This window comes from Piliocolobus tephrosceles, chromosome 5 (assembly GCF_002776525.5).
Source record: "Piliocolobus tephrosceles isolate RC106 chromosome 5, ASM277652v3, whole genome shotgun sequence".
NCBI classification, from domain to species: Eukaryota; Metazoa; Chordata; class Mammalia; order Primates; family Cercopithecidae; genus Piliocolobus; species Piliocolobus tephrosceles.
Window position 1 is genome coordinate 117,179,587 of NC_045438.1, and position 13,395 is coordinate 117,192,981.

At 40.3% G+C, this 13,395-nt stretch overlaps 1 protein-coding gene across 1 annotated transcript in view; it reads left to right on the forward strand.

Annotated features, from left to right (window-relative positions):
• PKHD1 (PKHD1 ciliary IPT domain containing fibrocystin/polyductin) overlaps positions 1-13,395 on the forward strand; it is a 469,171-nt gene that overhangs the window by 237,837 nt on the left and 217,939 nt on the right. Inside the window, exon 50 of the mRNA XM_023212993.1 lies at positions 8,765-8,830. Within this exon, the coding sequence (XP_023068761.1) occupies positions 8,765-8,830 (66 nt within the window). The remainder of the gene's footprint in view (positions 1-8,764; positions 8,831-13,395) is intronic.

A 13,395-nucleotide genomic window follows, 5' to 3' on the forward strand; every position in this document is an offset into this window, starting at 1 on the left:
CCCGAGCAAGAGCCCAAGAAGTAGAGTTTCAGTTCTGTATCGTGCATTTTATGTATTGATTAGATTGTAACTTTCACTGAATTGTTTTTTTCAGACCATTTGACTTTATAGAACCATGACTGGGATAATTTACATAAAATACATTTAATCTATGCAGATAGTGTAAGTCAAGACCACATAGTCTATGTGGACTATTCCTGGGATGAAAAGCATGGGAAATGTATGTATACAGAAGTTTATTTTATTGTAGGGAAGCTGCTTGATCTCTATCATGGCTACAGAATTCCATGTTAGATTGTTTTCGAGGGGTGTGGCTCCTTTTCTTGGCTGGCATTTCATTCAGAGTGCTGCTTCACTGACAACCGACTGAATTTTCATTCACTGGTTGACCACTTCTAAGTGAGCCATCTTTTGTATTGTTTTAGCCACATCCCCCAGGATAGGAAGCTTTAGAAAAAATCGCAATTATCTTCATTTCCTCTGTTTGGTTGCTGCATGCATGATTTAAGATACCTGACTCATCTTCGACCCAGCTGAGAGTGGAAAAAACCTGAACCCAGGCATTCTAGCTCCTGGCTGTGGATCTCTCCACTAGAGTGTGCTGCCCACTAAATAATCATGGATCACTGACCAGAAAGGATGGCGGGGGGTGCTAGGCAGGGTTGTGGGAGAACGCTTCTCAAGGATTCCCAGTGACAAAGAAAAAAATCCTACACATACAATATGTTTTGACCCTTGCATTTTTCTTTTCTACCAAGGCAAGTTTTGCCTTTGTTCAGCAAACATCTTCACAGAGTGCAGTTTTTTTTTGGAAAGCGCATGGCCAGCGCTTGCAGCTTAGGGTTTTAATCAGTGGCTGGCTGGTTATTTTACCTGGGGCATGGCGTTATAATTGCTCCATGCCTCAGTGGCTTTATTTACACAGCAAGGTTAAGAAAATACTTACTTGTCTCTTGGAATTGTGGCACAAAACACCCAAATGTATTCAAGTGTGGTTAGTGTGCCATGTTACTTCACAAACATTTTCCTGATAGACTATTTCTCTAGAAGTTTTCTTTCTTTAGAAGATTAATAATATCATGTGTCATGAGCTCAGTGTATATGTTATAACCTTTCTGAAAGGGTCTCCCTCTATTTTCTTTAAGTAGATTTTTGTGAGATAAATGAGATTCACAATAATATGACATACATGATATACTGTTCCCGTGATTGAAATCTGATGCCACTTAAGCAATTGCTAGCCACAGAATAAGATAACCTCACTCATTGGAAAAGATCTGTTAGGGAGATTGGTTCGTGTTGCCTTTCTAAAGCAACTGAGAGTTTTGCCCAAGGAGGAGCTACTTACAAAACAGATTACAAGTGAAGTACCTTGTGTGCGCTATTGTTTGTGTTAGGATGCTGCAGGAGCAATATTTGATGTGATAAACTATTATGAATATGATGAACTATTATTGCGTATCCCAACTGTAGCTTCTATGCCATGCTTGGGAATGGGTATGACTGTAGAACAAGTGTTCTTTTGTATTTGCGAAGTTGGGAGAAAAATCCAGCAAGCCCATTTTTCCCTTCATGTGATCTGATGCACTGACTGCTCATGTCTCTGCCTTACAGAGCCAGTTTCCCACTGCCTCTTTCCCTGCTGTTTTTTTCCAAGGATGTTTCAGTTCATGGTGAACTATTTTTATTTTTTAGTTACATTAATGCTATGAAATAATTAGTCAGCTAATTAATCTGGTTTACAAGCTTTGTAGGATTCTTCAGCTGTCAGTCAGGCCCAGGCCTGAGGCCTACAATCGAGTCTCAGCTCTCTTGCCCATGTGATTCTTGTTGCCATGGCTACTGGCTACATCTGCTGACACCCCACTCTCTATTTATTGCTTAATTAAGAATTTCACGCTCAGCCCTTATCTGCCTCTAAGAACAAGCGCACACTGTTAAGAAATTCCAAATTTAGGCCCAGGCACAAGGAAAGCCTTTCTTATGGGCTTGGCTGTATGGAGCCTCTCTAACGATCCTCTCGGCCTCCCAGCCGCCACCCTTCAATCAAAAATCATTAAATGGGGCAGAGATAATGAGCATGTAGCATATCAAAAGAAGGATGTTTGCTTGGTCCAAAGGAGGAAAAGCTGCTCGACCCCATGCTCAGCTCCACTTCAAAGGGAGAGGAGACCTCTCAACACTGGGGCCTGATAATGCCTCATTTGTTCTTGGCTTGACTTATGCAAAAGGTCTGGTATGTCAGAATCCAATCTCACAGACTTGGGTTTCCCCCACCTCTTGCCTCCACCTCCACCAGCCCCCTCCCTGGCCTTCCGCACACTCCTGTGTCAGCACTTAGGCAGCTGGGTCCCCCAAAGCATCAGAGGGAGCGTATAATCACTGACTCTCAACTCACAATGGCCACTTGTAGGGGGGTGGCCAGGAGGAGGTCTTCATCACAATAGGAACACAATTATTGCAGCTGCTAGGGAGGGCTATGCTTCTTCCTGTAGAAATAGAATAGGACTTGCCCAAAACAGGAGGAGAAGATTGGAGGGAGGTGCGGGGGAGGTTGAGGGGGTGGAGAAAACAATCTTGAGTTGATTATTCATAATCTGACTCTTGGAAGCCCGATGCAGACTCAGTGGGGTTCCAGCAGCTGCTCGCACACAGCCTTCTTCTAATAATTGTACATTCTGTCAGGGGTCAACTTACTTTTGACCCTGTCCTTTTATATTGGTAAAAGGCTCTTTAGGGCAAACTGTTGGGTTGTGGCAGGGTGCATTAAACACTCACAGCCCCTTCCCCTAGCTTGATCTCCCTCCCGACCAGCAGCCGGTGATAAATTCATATCAGATGCTGCGCCATTCACAGTTGCCCTCCCGAGTTCACACAGCCCCCACTCATGCCGCAGAGGTGCAGCCGAGCTGGGACGTTGTGTGAGGCGGCAGCTGAGAAGGTCTGCCTGTGAGGCTGAGGCTCCTGCTGCACCACCACCTTCTGATCTGACTGAGAAAAAAAGGACATGTCTAGCCAGGCTGGCCAACACTTGTGTCCAAATGTTCCCCTCACCACGAATAAAGGGCAAGAGGGCTGTGCATGGAAAGGCAGATGGACTTTATTGTGTGTGCCAAGTTGCCTAGAAGAACTCAGGTCTGTCTCATCACACAGATGGGTCAGAAAAGATGCTGTTAACTTGGGAGATCCTAAAAAATCAGGAGTGCTTTCCTGGGTTTGAGCCTAGGCTCCTGATCCTGTCTACCACTGCCCAGGTTTCCTTTCCTCAGTGCAACAAGGGCCCTGGAGCCAAGCAGGCTGCTTGCATAGATCTTCTCTTCTTCAGCTAGTCTAGAAGACTCCCTGCAAATCCTGGAGAAAGAATTCCTTTAGGATCTAAGGAGGAGGGTGGCGTCAACTGGCTCCCCTGACCTCTTCGGGAAGATTTTGTAGGCAGGGCGGAATCAGAATCTTTTCGCAACTCTGCAGCCATTCCCATGCTGAGCCCCTCTAAGGCAATCCACAGCATTCTAGTTAATAAACTAATTTACATTCTTATGAAAAACTCATTCCCAAAGGTCCCCATGGATTTTTACCAGTAATGTAGAGAATTGACTTCAGGGAACTGCTCTAACCTTTATGGCAAAAATACAGGTAACGGAACAGAGGCTGGGGATGTGAAAAGGGATTTTGCCTCTTGGTTGGAAACAACTTCTCCAAAAGGAAAAGGCAGGAAGAGAGGGAGAAAAGGAGGAAAGGAAAAGAAAGGAAAGGAAAGGAGAGGAATGGAGAGGAGAGGAGAAGAGAGGAAAAGAGGGGAGAGGAGAGGAGAGGAGAGGAAAGGAGAGGAGAGGAGAAGAGGAGAAAGGAAAGGGAAGAGAAGGAAACTTAGAATCAAATACATCTTTTAGGAATCTCTCAGGTTAAGGAGTTAATTCTCCACAATGCTGAGTTGCTAGCCTTAATTCACACAGGTCTTAGGTGGCGCAACCAGTATTCAAACAGCTTTTCTGACTGTAAGTTCGGTGCTTGTCCTAGTATACCATCTTTTCTTTTTTTAAATATGAGCTTATATACCTAACCTTATAAACCAACTCTTCTTCTTTCAATTTATAAGAAAAAACAATACTTAGTTACACTGTACTTCCTGAACTTTAGATATTTTAGTACCATTTTCATAATTGTGTCATATCCTTATACCTCTTGTCTGATTATTTACTTAATATTTTTCTTAAATCAGTTTCTACACTGTCTTATTTTTAAAACCTAACTTTTCTTAGTAATATCTGTGAAATCATGGGTTTAATGGGTTAGTTGTTTTTTTCTAAAAATACATTACAATGTATACATGCTAAAATGAAACGTTTTATGCCTCTCAAATAACCACTGTGCATTTTACATCTTGGGAATATGATTTGGTCTGTAAGAGTTTGGTATAATTGATAAAAATTAAGAATTGTGAAGTAAGGATCTTTTCCATCTGGGTGTCACTCTTCATTTGGTAAGAACACCTGTTCCTGAGAACAAACAATATATTGAGAGTATAGTATGAGAAAATTTGTTTAGTTCCTTACATTTGTGTTTTTTTGCCTCCTGGGTAAACAGCTGAAATGCCTATTCCCAGGACCCTCCTGAGAAGTTCGGGCTCTGTAGATCTGTGGCAGGGTCTGGGAAATCACAAATGCCTTCACAGAAGTATGAAAAACATTGCTCTGAGTAAGAATAACAATTGTTATTCTTCTCTGAGTTAATTAAGAAGGTTTAATTGAGCTAACTTTTAGGATTGTGGCTAATGCAGACGTATCTGTTGGTGTCTTGATCAAGTTCTTTTCCCTTTGTCCCCTCCAAAATTCACTGTTTCGTAAGTGAATGATACAGGGATAAAAGAAGACTCAAAGGTAATCACAGGATTTTCATATACTATTTCTGTGAAGGCCTTTAAAGGATCATGTTTTATGAGGGCCAAGATGCCTTCCATGGCTGCCTCTGAGGCTGAAATCAGACAGGAGTGTGGTCCTGCAAATCAAGCTTTAGCTGCCAGTGACTAACGGACAAGCAAGCTTTCTCTGTGGCTAAGCCAAAGAGGTCAGCTTCTGGGGAATGAGGTCAAGTTCACTGAGCAGGACAGGAGGAACAGCAGGAGTGTGCAGATTTGTGAGTCAGGACAAGGAAAAGATGTGGAGGCAACAGAGGAGGTAACAGAGAGGATGTGGAGGTAATAGGTGAAAATGCAGAGAGAGCCAACAGCTGGCTCAGGAAGACAGAGCTGGAGCTTGGGTCCAGGGCAGACAGAGACAGAAAGAGAAGTCATGAGGTAGGGTGGGATTGTGTGACATTTGCAGATACCGATTGCAGTTGCTATTTTATGTTCTTTCCCTGTGTAGTCAGTGGCTGACACACTAGATAAATGTGGCCTGAATGAGAGGTACTAATAGGGGCGTAAACTAAAACGACAATGTGAGAATGAGAATATGAATGAAAGAGTGAAATAGGGAAGGAGTCTGTAACCTACTAAGAGTCCATGTGTTTTTTATTTTTAAATAAATGGGTGCTTATTTCTCCCTCTGAAGTTTCAAGAGAGAATTAGACCTGCTTAGGGAGAGAATTAATTAATTTTTCTCTTTCCTAGAGCCTTAAGTGAGGACAGAATTTATCAGACACAACACATTAACCTGGTAGGCACTAGTATCATATCTACTTTAGTAATTCTCTTTTACCAGGAGCCATTTTCTTAGCAGATTTTCCTCTTCACCCTAGATGTCTGTGTTTATAGCAAGTTTAGATCATATAGCACTCGTCAGAAAAAGTTGGCAATAATTGACCCAAAGACTTTTTTTTTTTGTCTTTTTGAGCATCAGATCTTCTTACAATCTGGGAAGGATCAACTACAATGGGGTTCCATTTATAAACACGGAAGATTAACCATTCTCATATTACAAATACAAAATCAGAAATCATAAGCACTGAGAAAACATATGTACAATATCACAGTTTGTGTAAGGCTTTTAAACGTTTCCCAAGTCAATACTTTCATTCTCAAATGATTTTCATCCCCCTTTGTATTTATTCAAATTGGAAATGACACTTCACATTTACAGTTCTTTGTAGAGTCAACACACTTAACAAACTTTAGCAGATCTGGTTAAGTTGCTTACAACTCTGTAATACTACAGCTCATCATGATTGGATACAGCTGTAAAAAGAGTGGAAAGTAAAAGCATATTTCTTGAGCCTTGTTGACTGGCACCTGGAATCATGAACATGCCATAATGACAGTATTGATAATAGTTAACATTTATGTTCATGATGTGCCAGGCACTGTGCTAAGCATGTTCTGTGGATTATTCTATCTTTTCTTTCCAATAGCCCTATGAGATAGATAGTATGATTATTCCCACTTTTAGATGAAATGAATGAGGTTTAGAAATGGCAAATAACTTGTCAGTGGCCCATGTCTAGGAACCAGAAGAGCCAGATTCAGATCCGGGCTGTTGGGCTCCAGTACCCACATTCTTCCCACCATTCACTATTGTCTCTCATGACCATGACCAGAAAATGGTATTTGGGAAGATAGCCGTCTGACTCATACTCATCTGCCCCCAGCGGCATGTAGAGGTGGTGGTACAGGAAATCAGACTTCTAATTTTTGCAGCTTTTGTTAACTTTTCTCTATCTGCTCTGATCCTGAAACTACTTCACTTCACTGATTGGCATTCATACACTCAACATTAGTGAGGTGAGCAATAGATTTTCAATATACTTTTTAGTTTTGCAATGTCTGTTTCGGGAGGGGATTCTCCTAGAGGTGGAGACCATTTGTGCATGTGTAGAGGTTTAAGAAAATCAGTCACCACTCAGTCCAGAAGCCACTGGTGCAGTATAGTGGAAAGAGCTACAGGTATAAGATTAAACCTAGGATTTCTAAATTGGCCCATGAAAATGAAGTATCTACATTTCTAGCAATATCTGGTCTCATAAAGTGCATGAGAAAAGTCTCTCTCTCAAAAATTTGAAGACACAGCTAACTATTGATGTAATCTTAAATTATCAGTTGATGCTCAATAAATATTTATTAAATTGAGAACAAGCTTGGAATGAATATCACAGGATGGATTTAGAAGTGCTTTTCAACTTTAGAGAATGCACAAAACAATGTGAACAGAAGTGGATGAGTTAGACCTCATTTTAAGAAAAGGAAATGACACCTTGACTAGTGACTTTACTATTAGTATTAAGTTAGAAAGACACGTGAAATCAGCAACAGGGTGAAGGAACAGTTTAAGCAAAGTGTTGGAAGTGGTAATAAAGGTAGAACATGTCAAGAGCATGTTGTCATTGCACCTGGCCTCAGCATGTGGCAGTGTAAGGAGAAAGACACAAACTCGTGATTTACATCCTTAGAAAAATTTTAAAAAGAGAAAATGACCAAAATAAGATTAGAGGAATTGAAGAGGTCTCATCATGGATCTCTTTGGGGATCATTTTCTTTATAGTACTCTGAAGCTTATGTTTTATTTTTATTTTTCATTTTTTAGTTTTTTTTCAAGACAGAGTCTTGCTCTGTCACCCAGGCTGGAGTGCAGTGGCATGATCTTGGCTCACTGCAACCTCCACACTGCAGGGTTCAAGCAATTCTCCTGCCTCAGCTTCCCTAGTAGCTGGGATTACAGGAGTGCACCACTACGCATGGCTAGTTTTTGTATTTTTAGTAGAGACGGGTTTTACCATGTTGGCCAGGCTGGTCTCGAACTCCTGACCTCAAGTGATCTGCCCACCTCAGCCTCCCAAAGTGCTGGGATTACAGGTATGAGCTACAGCGCCCAGCTGCTTATGTTTTATAATTAGAAAGAATGATCCTCTGTTTCTTTCATCTGTGATGGAGGAAAGGGTTTAGGGTTCCAGGAAAACAAAAGTGGAGAGTGTGAGTTCGGCCAGGTCCCTGAGGCTGCAGCCTTCAGCAACACGGAGTCCTCCAGTGGTGGGAGGTGTGGCTCATGTGACAAACGATAAGGCAGAAAGGTAATTAACCAATAAGAGACAAGGTGTGACCGAAAAATGGAGTTTGTGCACCTGATTACTAATTAATCAGGCGTGAGAGCACCTTGTAGATGCATTCACTATTTAATTATAGCAGCCTCTCTTGGCAAAGGAGCATATGTTCCCAGCTTAATCTACTGGTTTATACTGACATCAAATTGTCATTATCAGAAAGAATCAGGCCTTTTGATTATTTCCACTAATTTATTGAACACTTAAAATTAATGAACCCCAGTCCTTTTAAATGTGCTCAGTTGGCTTGGATGATGGGAGGAGGATAGGGGGTGGGGAAAAGGCTTCATTAAAAGGACAATTTGTTTGGATAAAGGTAAAGCAAATACATTTCATGGATGATCTGAACTCTATTGGTGAAAAACACATGAATTCTAAAAGCTGAGCCTACAAAATGATGAAGAGAAAAATAGGATATGAGGTATATGCCCTGCTGGACACCATTGGCCTCCAGAGAACATATGGCTAAAGGTTTTGTTTCTATTTTTGTTTTTCCTAATTATGTATGTGCCGGTTCTCTTGGAGACATTTATTACAATTGAGTTTAATCAAATGAAAGCAATCAAAATCAAATGTTGGAAATCAATTGTTAGATTAACTAACAAGGATTTCATTTTTTGTTTTGAAAATTTAGGCAACTAGAATTCAGCATAAATTCTTTTTTTCTCATATGTGACTATCTTTAATATTAAGATGATCTTTGTATCACATGCAAGTTGTGGCTTTTGGTATGTAGTTTCAGGTGAAGGCCGAGTTCGAGTCATTCTCCGGGTGAAGGAAGGTATGCCCCCAACTATTTCAGGTGAGTATTAACACACCAAATAGAAGTGTCTAGTATAGCAGAATGTCCTCCAGTAGTTCTACAAATTCCACCTTGTCATATTGTTAATAAACAGGCAGATATCAGTCCTAAAGCTTATATGTCTGATAACTCTCTATTGTGTTGCCCTGTAACTAAAATATGTATCTGCATGTCAAAAAATGATATAAAGGTGCATTTATTTTTCAAAACAATGAAAGTAAGAATTGAAACATATAAATAAGCACATTTCATAAATTATGGACCATATGTGCACATAGGACTCCAGATCTGCAGATGGGCTATTAGGCCCCCTCCAAATGGAAAGAAAAATTCAGGGTACCTCTAAACTTTAATTGTTCCTGGTAATTTCAGGAAATTAGGGTAAACAAACCCTCCTCAAAAGTCAGATCATTCTGTGAAATCTTTCTAACTCAAAAAGCCAAATTCTCAAAGACTAAATGTCTCCTAGGCACCTTCTGATGTATTTCATTGTTTGTTTTTGTTTATTCTGAGTCAATTTAACTACACATTTGCAGGAGGAATAAATCTTTTCAAAGGCAGAGATTTCTTTTAATTTTTAGTGGCATTTTTGTGCTATGTCAGAGCAGAGCCCATGCTGAACAGAAAATGATCTAATGCCTTCATTTAAATTAATAGATAAATGAGGTAAGAGAACTGGACTAAAACTGTAAACAATAATCCTGAAGGTTACTACTCCATGTTTATTGGGCTATGAAGAACGTGATTCAAGATTGTTTTCAGAATGTTTTCTGAGCTGCCACACACTTGGTTTTTCATGTTCCTTGTCCTTCATCTCCCTGTGCCTTTAGATGATTCAAAATGCCTTGTTTATTGAGTGCCTTTTATGCAAGGTGTGGGGGATACCATGATGAGCAAGATAGAATGGACTTTGACTTTATGGGGTCTTATGATCTCTTGGGGATGTCAGTCAAACTACTAAGTAATCAATTAATACAGCTGTTTTAAAATAACTGTTATAAGGAAAAGGATAGTTCTCTCTTCTCTGAAAGTTTCTATGTTCAAATTCCTCAAGAAGAGATTTGATTGGTTGTGTCACTGCCTAGTCTGTAGCGGACATACCTGTTGGGGAAGCTGTCATGCCAGGCCCCCTTCTGTGGATACTGGACCATCTATGAATGGCCATTCTTGGTTCAACCATCTGTAGTCAGGGTGGCGTCACTCAGCACGTAGTATGATGATTTCTGTACTAAGGATTCTTTGGAAGGATGGCATGGTGTCTAGCATTCAGAGCTTTTTAGAAGAGGTCAGTTTAACTGGAGATGCTACAATTACAACTGCTGATAAATAGAAAGCCCATACTTCATAGACTTGTGGATTTTAACAAAGGTGGAGACCTTACAGGCTATCCTATCCAGTTGCCTCATTTTACAAATGGGGATGTGAAGTCCAGACATTAAACTTAGTCATATCAGTAGTCAGTTATATGAGCCTAGATAAGAACTCAGGTGTCTCAGCTCAGCCCAGTGTTCCTTCTGGTATACAATGTAGCCTCTAATGTGTTTACATTGCCTTATTGAGCATAGATTTACTTATGAGTTATATTAAAATCTAGCCAGTTTTCCTACCTCATATAGCTTGGGACAGAAAACTATTTCAAAACACAAAGAGTTACAGATTTAGTACAATATCATTCATCAGGAAGAAATTTTAAATAACATACTTCCAAGACATTGCCTGATTCTCATGGTATGTAGCATATATGCTAATGCCAAAATTTAAACATGGTCATGTATTTTGTTTAGTGAGTAGCTCTATGTAAAACAGTAACATTATTGCAATATCATTTTTTTGCCAAAAATAAGAATGAATGAGTGAATGAGTTAACACATCTATCTGTGTTAACTCATCTATCTGTGTTAACTCATTCATTCCTTTGTTTGAATGGGTCAATCCAATGTTTGAATGAGTTAACCATCTATCTACGTGTTAACCCATATGAGTATGTAGTATGCACCCATACTAAGTGCACATATTGTCCATGGTCATATGAGAACATCCAGATCATTAGGGATTCTTTTCCTAAATTTTCCCACAGACTTAAGTTTTTGTCCCTTTCTTTGATCTCTGAGATTCAGGCAGCTCTACTCTTGTTCAAAGTCAACTCACCCCTTCTTGCATCTTCCATACTTTCCCCCATCAGCAAACAACTCATTGTCTTGTGTAGTTAACCTTTCTTTCCTTACTGGCTTCTTCTGTTCAGTGCCTCCCAATTAAAAACAAAACAAAACAAATTTGTGGATACTGAATTTTCCATTAGCAGACACTGTCCTGCAAACTTCTCAAAAGCCTAGCCTCCTCTTCATGCAGAGCCATGAAAACCTGGGTTGATGAAGAGCAAAGGTGTGGAGGGCAACATTTGGCTCATATATCAGGCTCGAGACCACCTAAAATCTTAGCTGCTTGTTGAGTGACAACTTTGTGCAGGGAAGCAAGGAGAGGCCTCATCAGGAATGTTGGTCCAGACCAAAATTCATGGGCTGCAGTTTTGAAACTAGTCTAATTTATCTAAAGATTCAGAAGACAGATCAAAGGCTGTGGTTCTCAACTCTTAAGACTGTTCATTCCTCAGTGAGCTTTTTGGATGATCTGACCCAACATCTTTCCTTCCTTAACTCCAGTGCATTCCTCAATCCACTGTGATGTGGTTTCCATCTGAACCACTCAACTGGGACTACTGTCATCTGGATCACCCATGCCCTGATTGCTAAGCTTAACAGTCACTTCTAATTCTCTCTCTTACCAGAGCTCTACTATTAACAAGGTCACTTGTGCTCTCTGGAGATGCTGTATTACTTAGGATTCCAAGAACTTCCTCTCTTCTGATTCTCCCAGTAGATCTCTGACTGATGCTTCTTTAACTCTTGTAGGCTTCTTTTTCTCTCCACAAATTTGATTGTCAATAGTAGTCATATAGAATCCTAATATTAGTTGTATAGAAATCTGATAACTCTGACAGGAGACTGAAACATGTTTTCTTATCTGCTAGTGTTCTTATCTTAAGGCAGGATGGTATAGAATAATTAAATTTGTGCATAATAACATTCCTTCATTAGAATAGCTACCTGAAGGCCTAATTTGTCCAACTAAAGACTGGATCAGCCCTCTTATAAGCAAGAGTAAAGGTGAAAAAAGTACAGAATATTTGTTTCCATCATCTGTGATATAAAATTGGGGTAACTACAGATTCCTGAAGCTTGGCATGAGGTTTTAGAGAACAATCATTGCTTGTTTGAAATATCACTGGAAATGAGGCATCAGAGACATTTTATCTGGACTTTGTGGGGCAAGCTAGGGGTCACCCTCACAAATACCCCTACTCAACCCCCAACTGGGTATTTTGGGTCTAATATTGGGAAGAAGGCAACATTGGGAGAAAACTTAGAAAGGTATTACAGTATTGGAGTTTATGAAATATTTATAAAGCCTCTTACTGAGTGACCCTTATTCCAAGACATTGCCTTATTCCCAAGGTATGTGGTATATTTTGTACTAATTAAATTGCCTATGGTTTCTGCTTGACCACAATCTATATACTTTTAGGTTATCCTGGAGCTCTAATTAAACCATGACTACTGAGGAATTGGGTCTGGTAGAAAAAGTAACTAAGTGTTCCTCATGTTTCTGGCATCAGGCATTTTCCCTTTTCACCTTGAAATCCTCTGGAGCTGTTATAACCACCCTCAGAGTTTCAAATACAGCTTGTAGGCCAATGATGCCAAATTCATCTTTGGGCTCAGAGTTCTTCCTATCCTTCCAATTCATATTTTTCCGCTGCTTGCTATATAGCTCCACCTGGAGACCACAAAGATACCCCAAATGCCCTGTGGAACAAACTGTATTCATCCACTTCTTAATAATACCCTTAATGGGTTGGAAGTCTCTGGCCCCTCCACCTTTGTCATCCTTCATACTCTGGCCTCTGTCTATTTTACCAACCTTGTCACTTACCTCTCTTCTAGCCCTGTGGTTCAGCAACACCAAATTTCTTGTCATTCCTACAGTTGACTTCCCATTTTTTGCCTCTGCTCATGCTCATCCTTCTGTCTGCATTGCAACCCTCTTGCCATACACTCATCACAACCTCCCATTTACCTGAATAACTTCTAAGCCTTTAAAATGCAGCTGAGATTCTACTTCCCTCAGGAAGCTTCTCCTGGCAAAATCTTGCTTCCTTTCATTATCAGGTACAATTAAAAAGAACTCCCCTCAGTGCCTGTATAGAGTTTTTATCCTCTTAATACTGACATAACACTATCAGTTCCTTGGAGGCAAGGGTGACATATTTTATATCTTTTTGTATCCCTGCTTTTTAAGGGCAGGTCTGATAGAGAAGGTGCTCACTATTTGTGTTGTAAGATTAGCAAATCATGGACATGATTCCTTCCCTCCCCTCACAAGAGGAGGCCTTTTCATTCTACCCTTTTGAGGCAATTTCTCTGCCCTTCTGACTCTGCACCAGTAATCATGTCCCAGGAAGAACAAGTAGATATGGTTCAGCATGGTGTTGTGTGTGATGTGATATT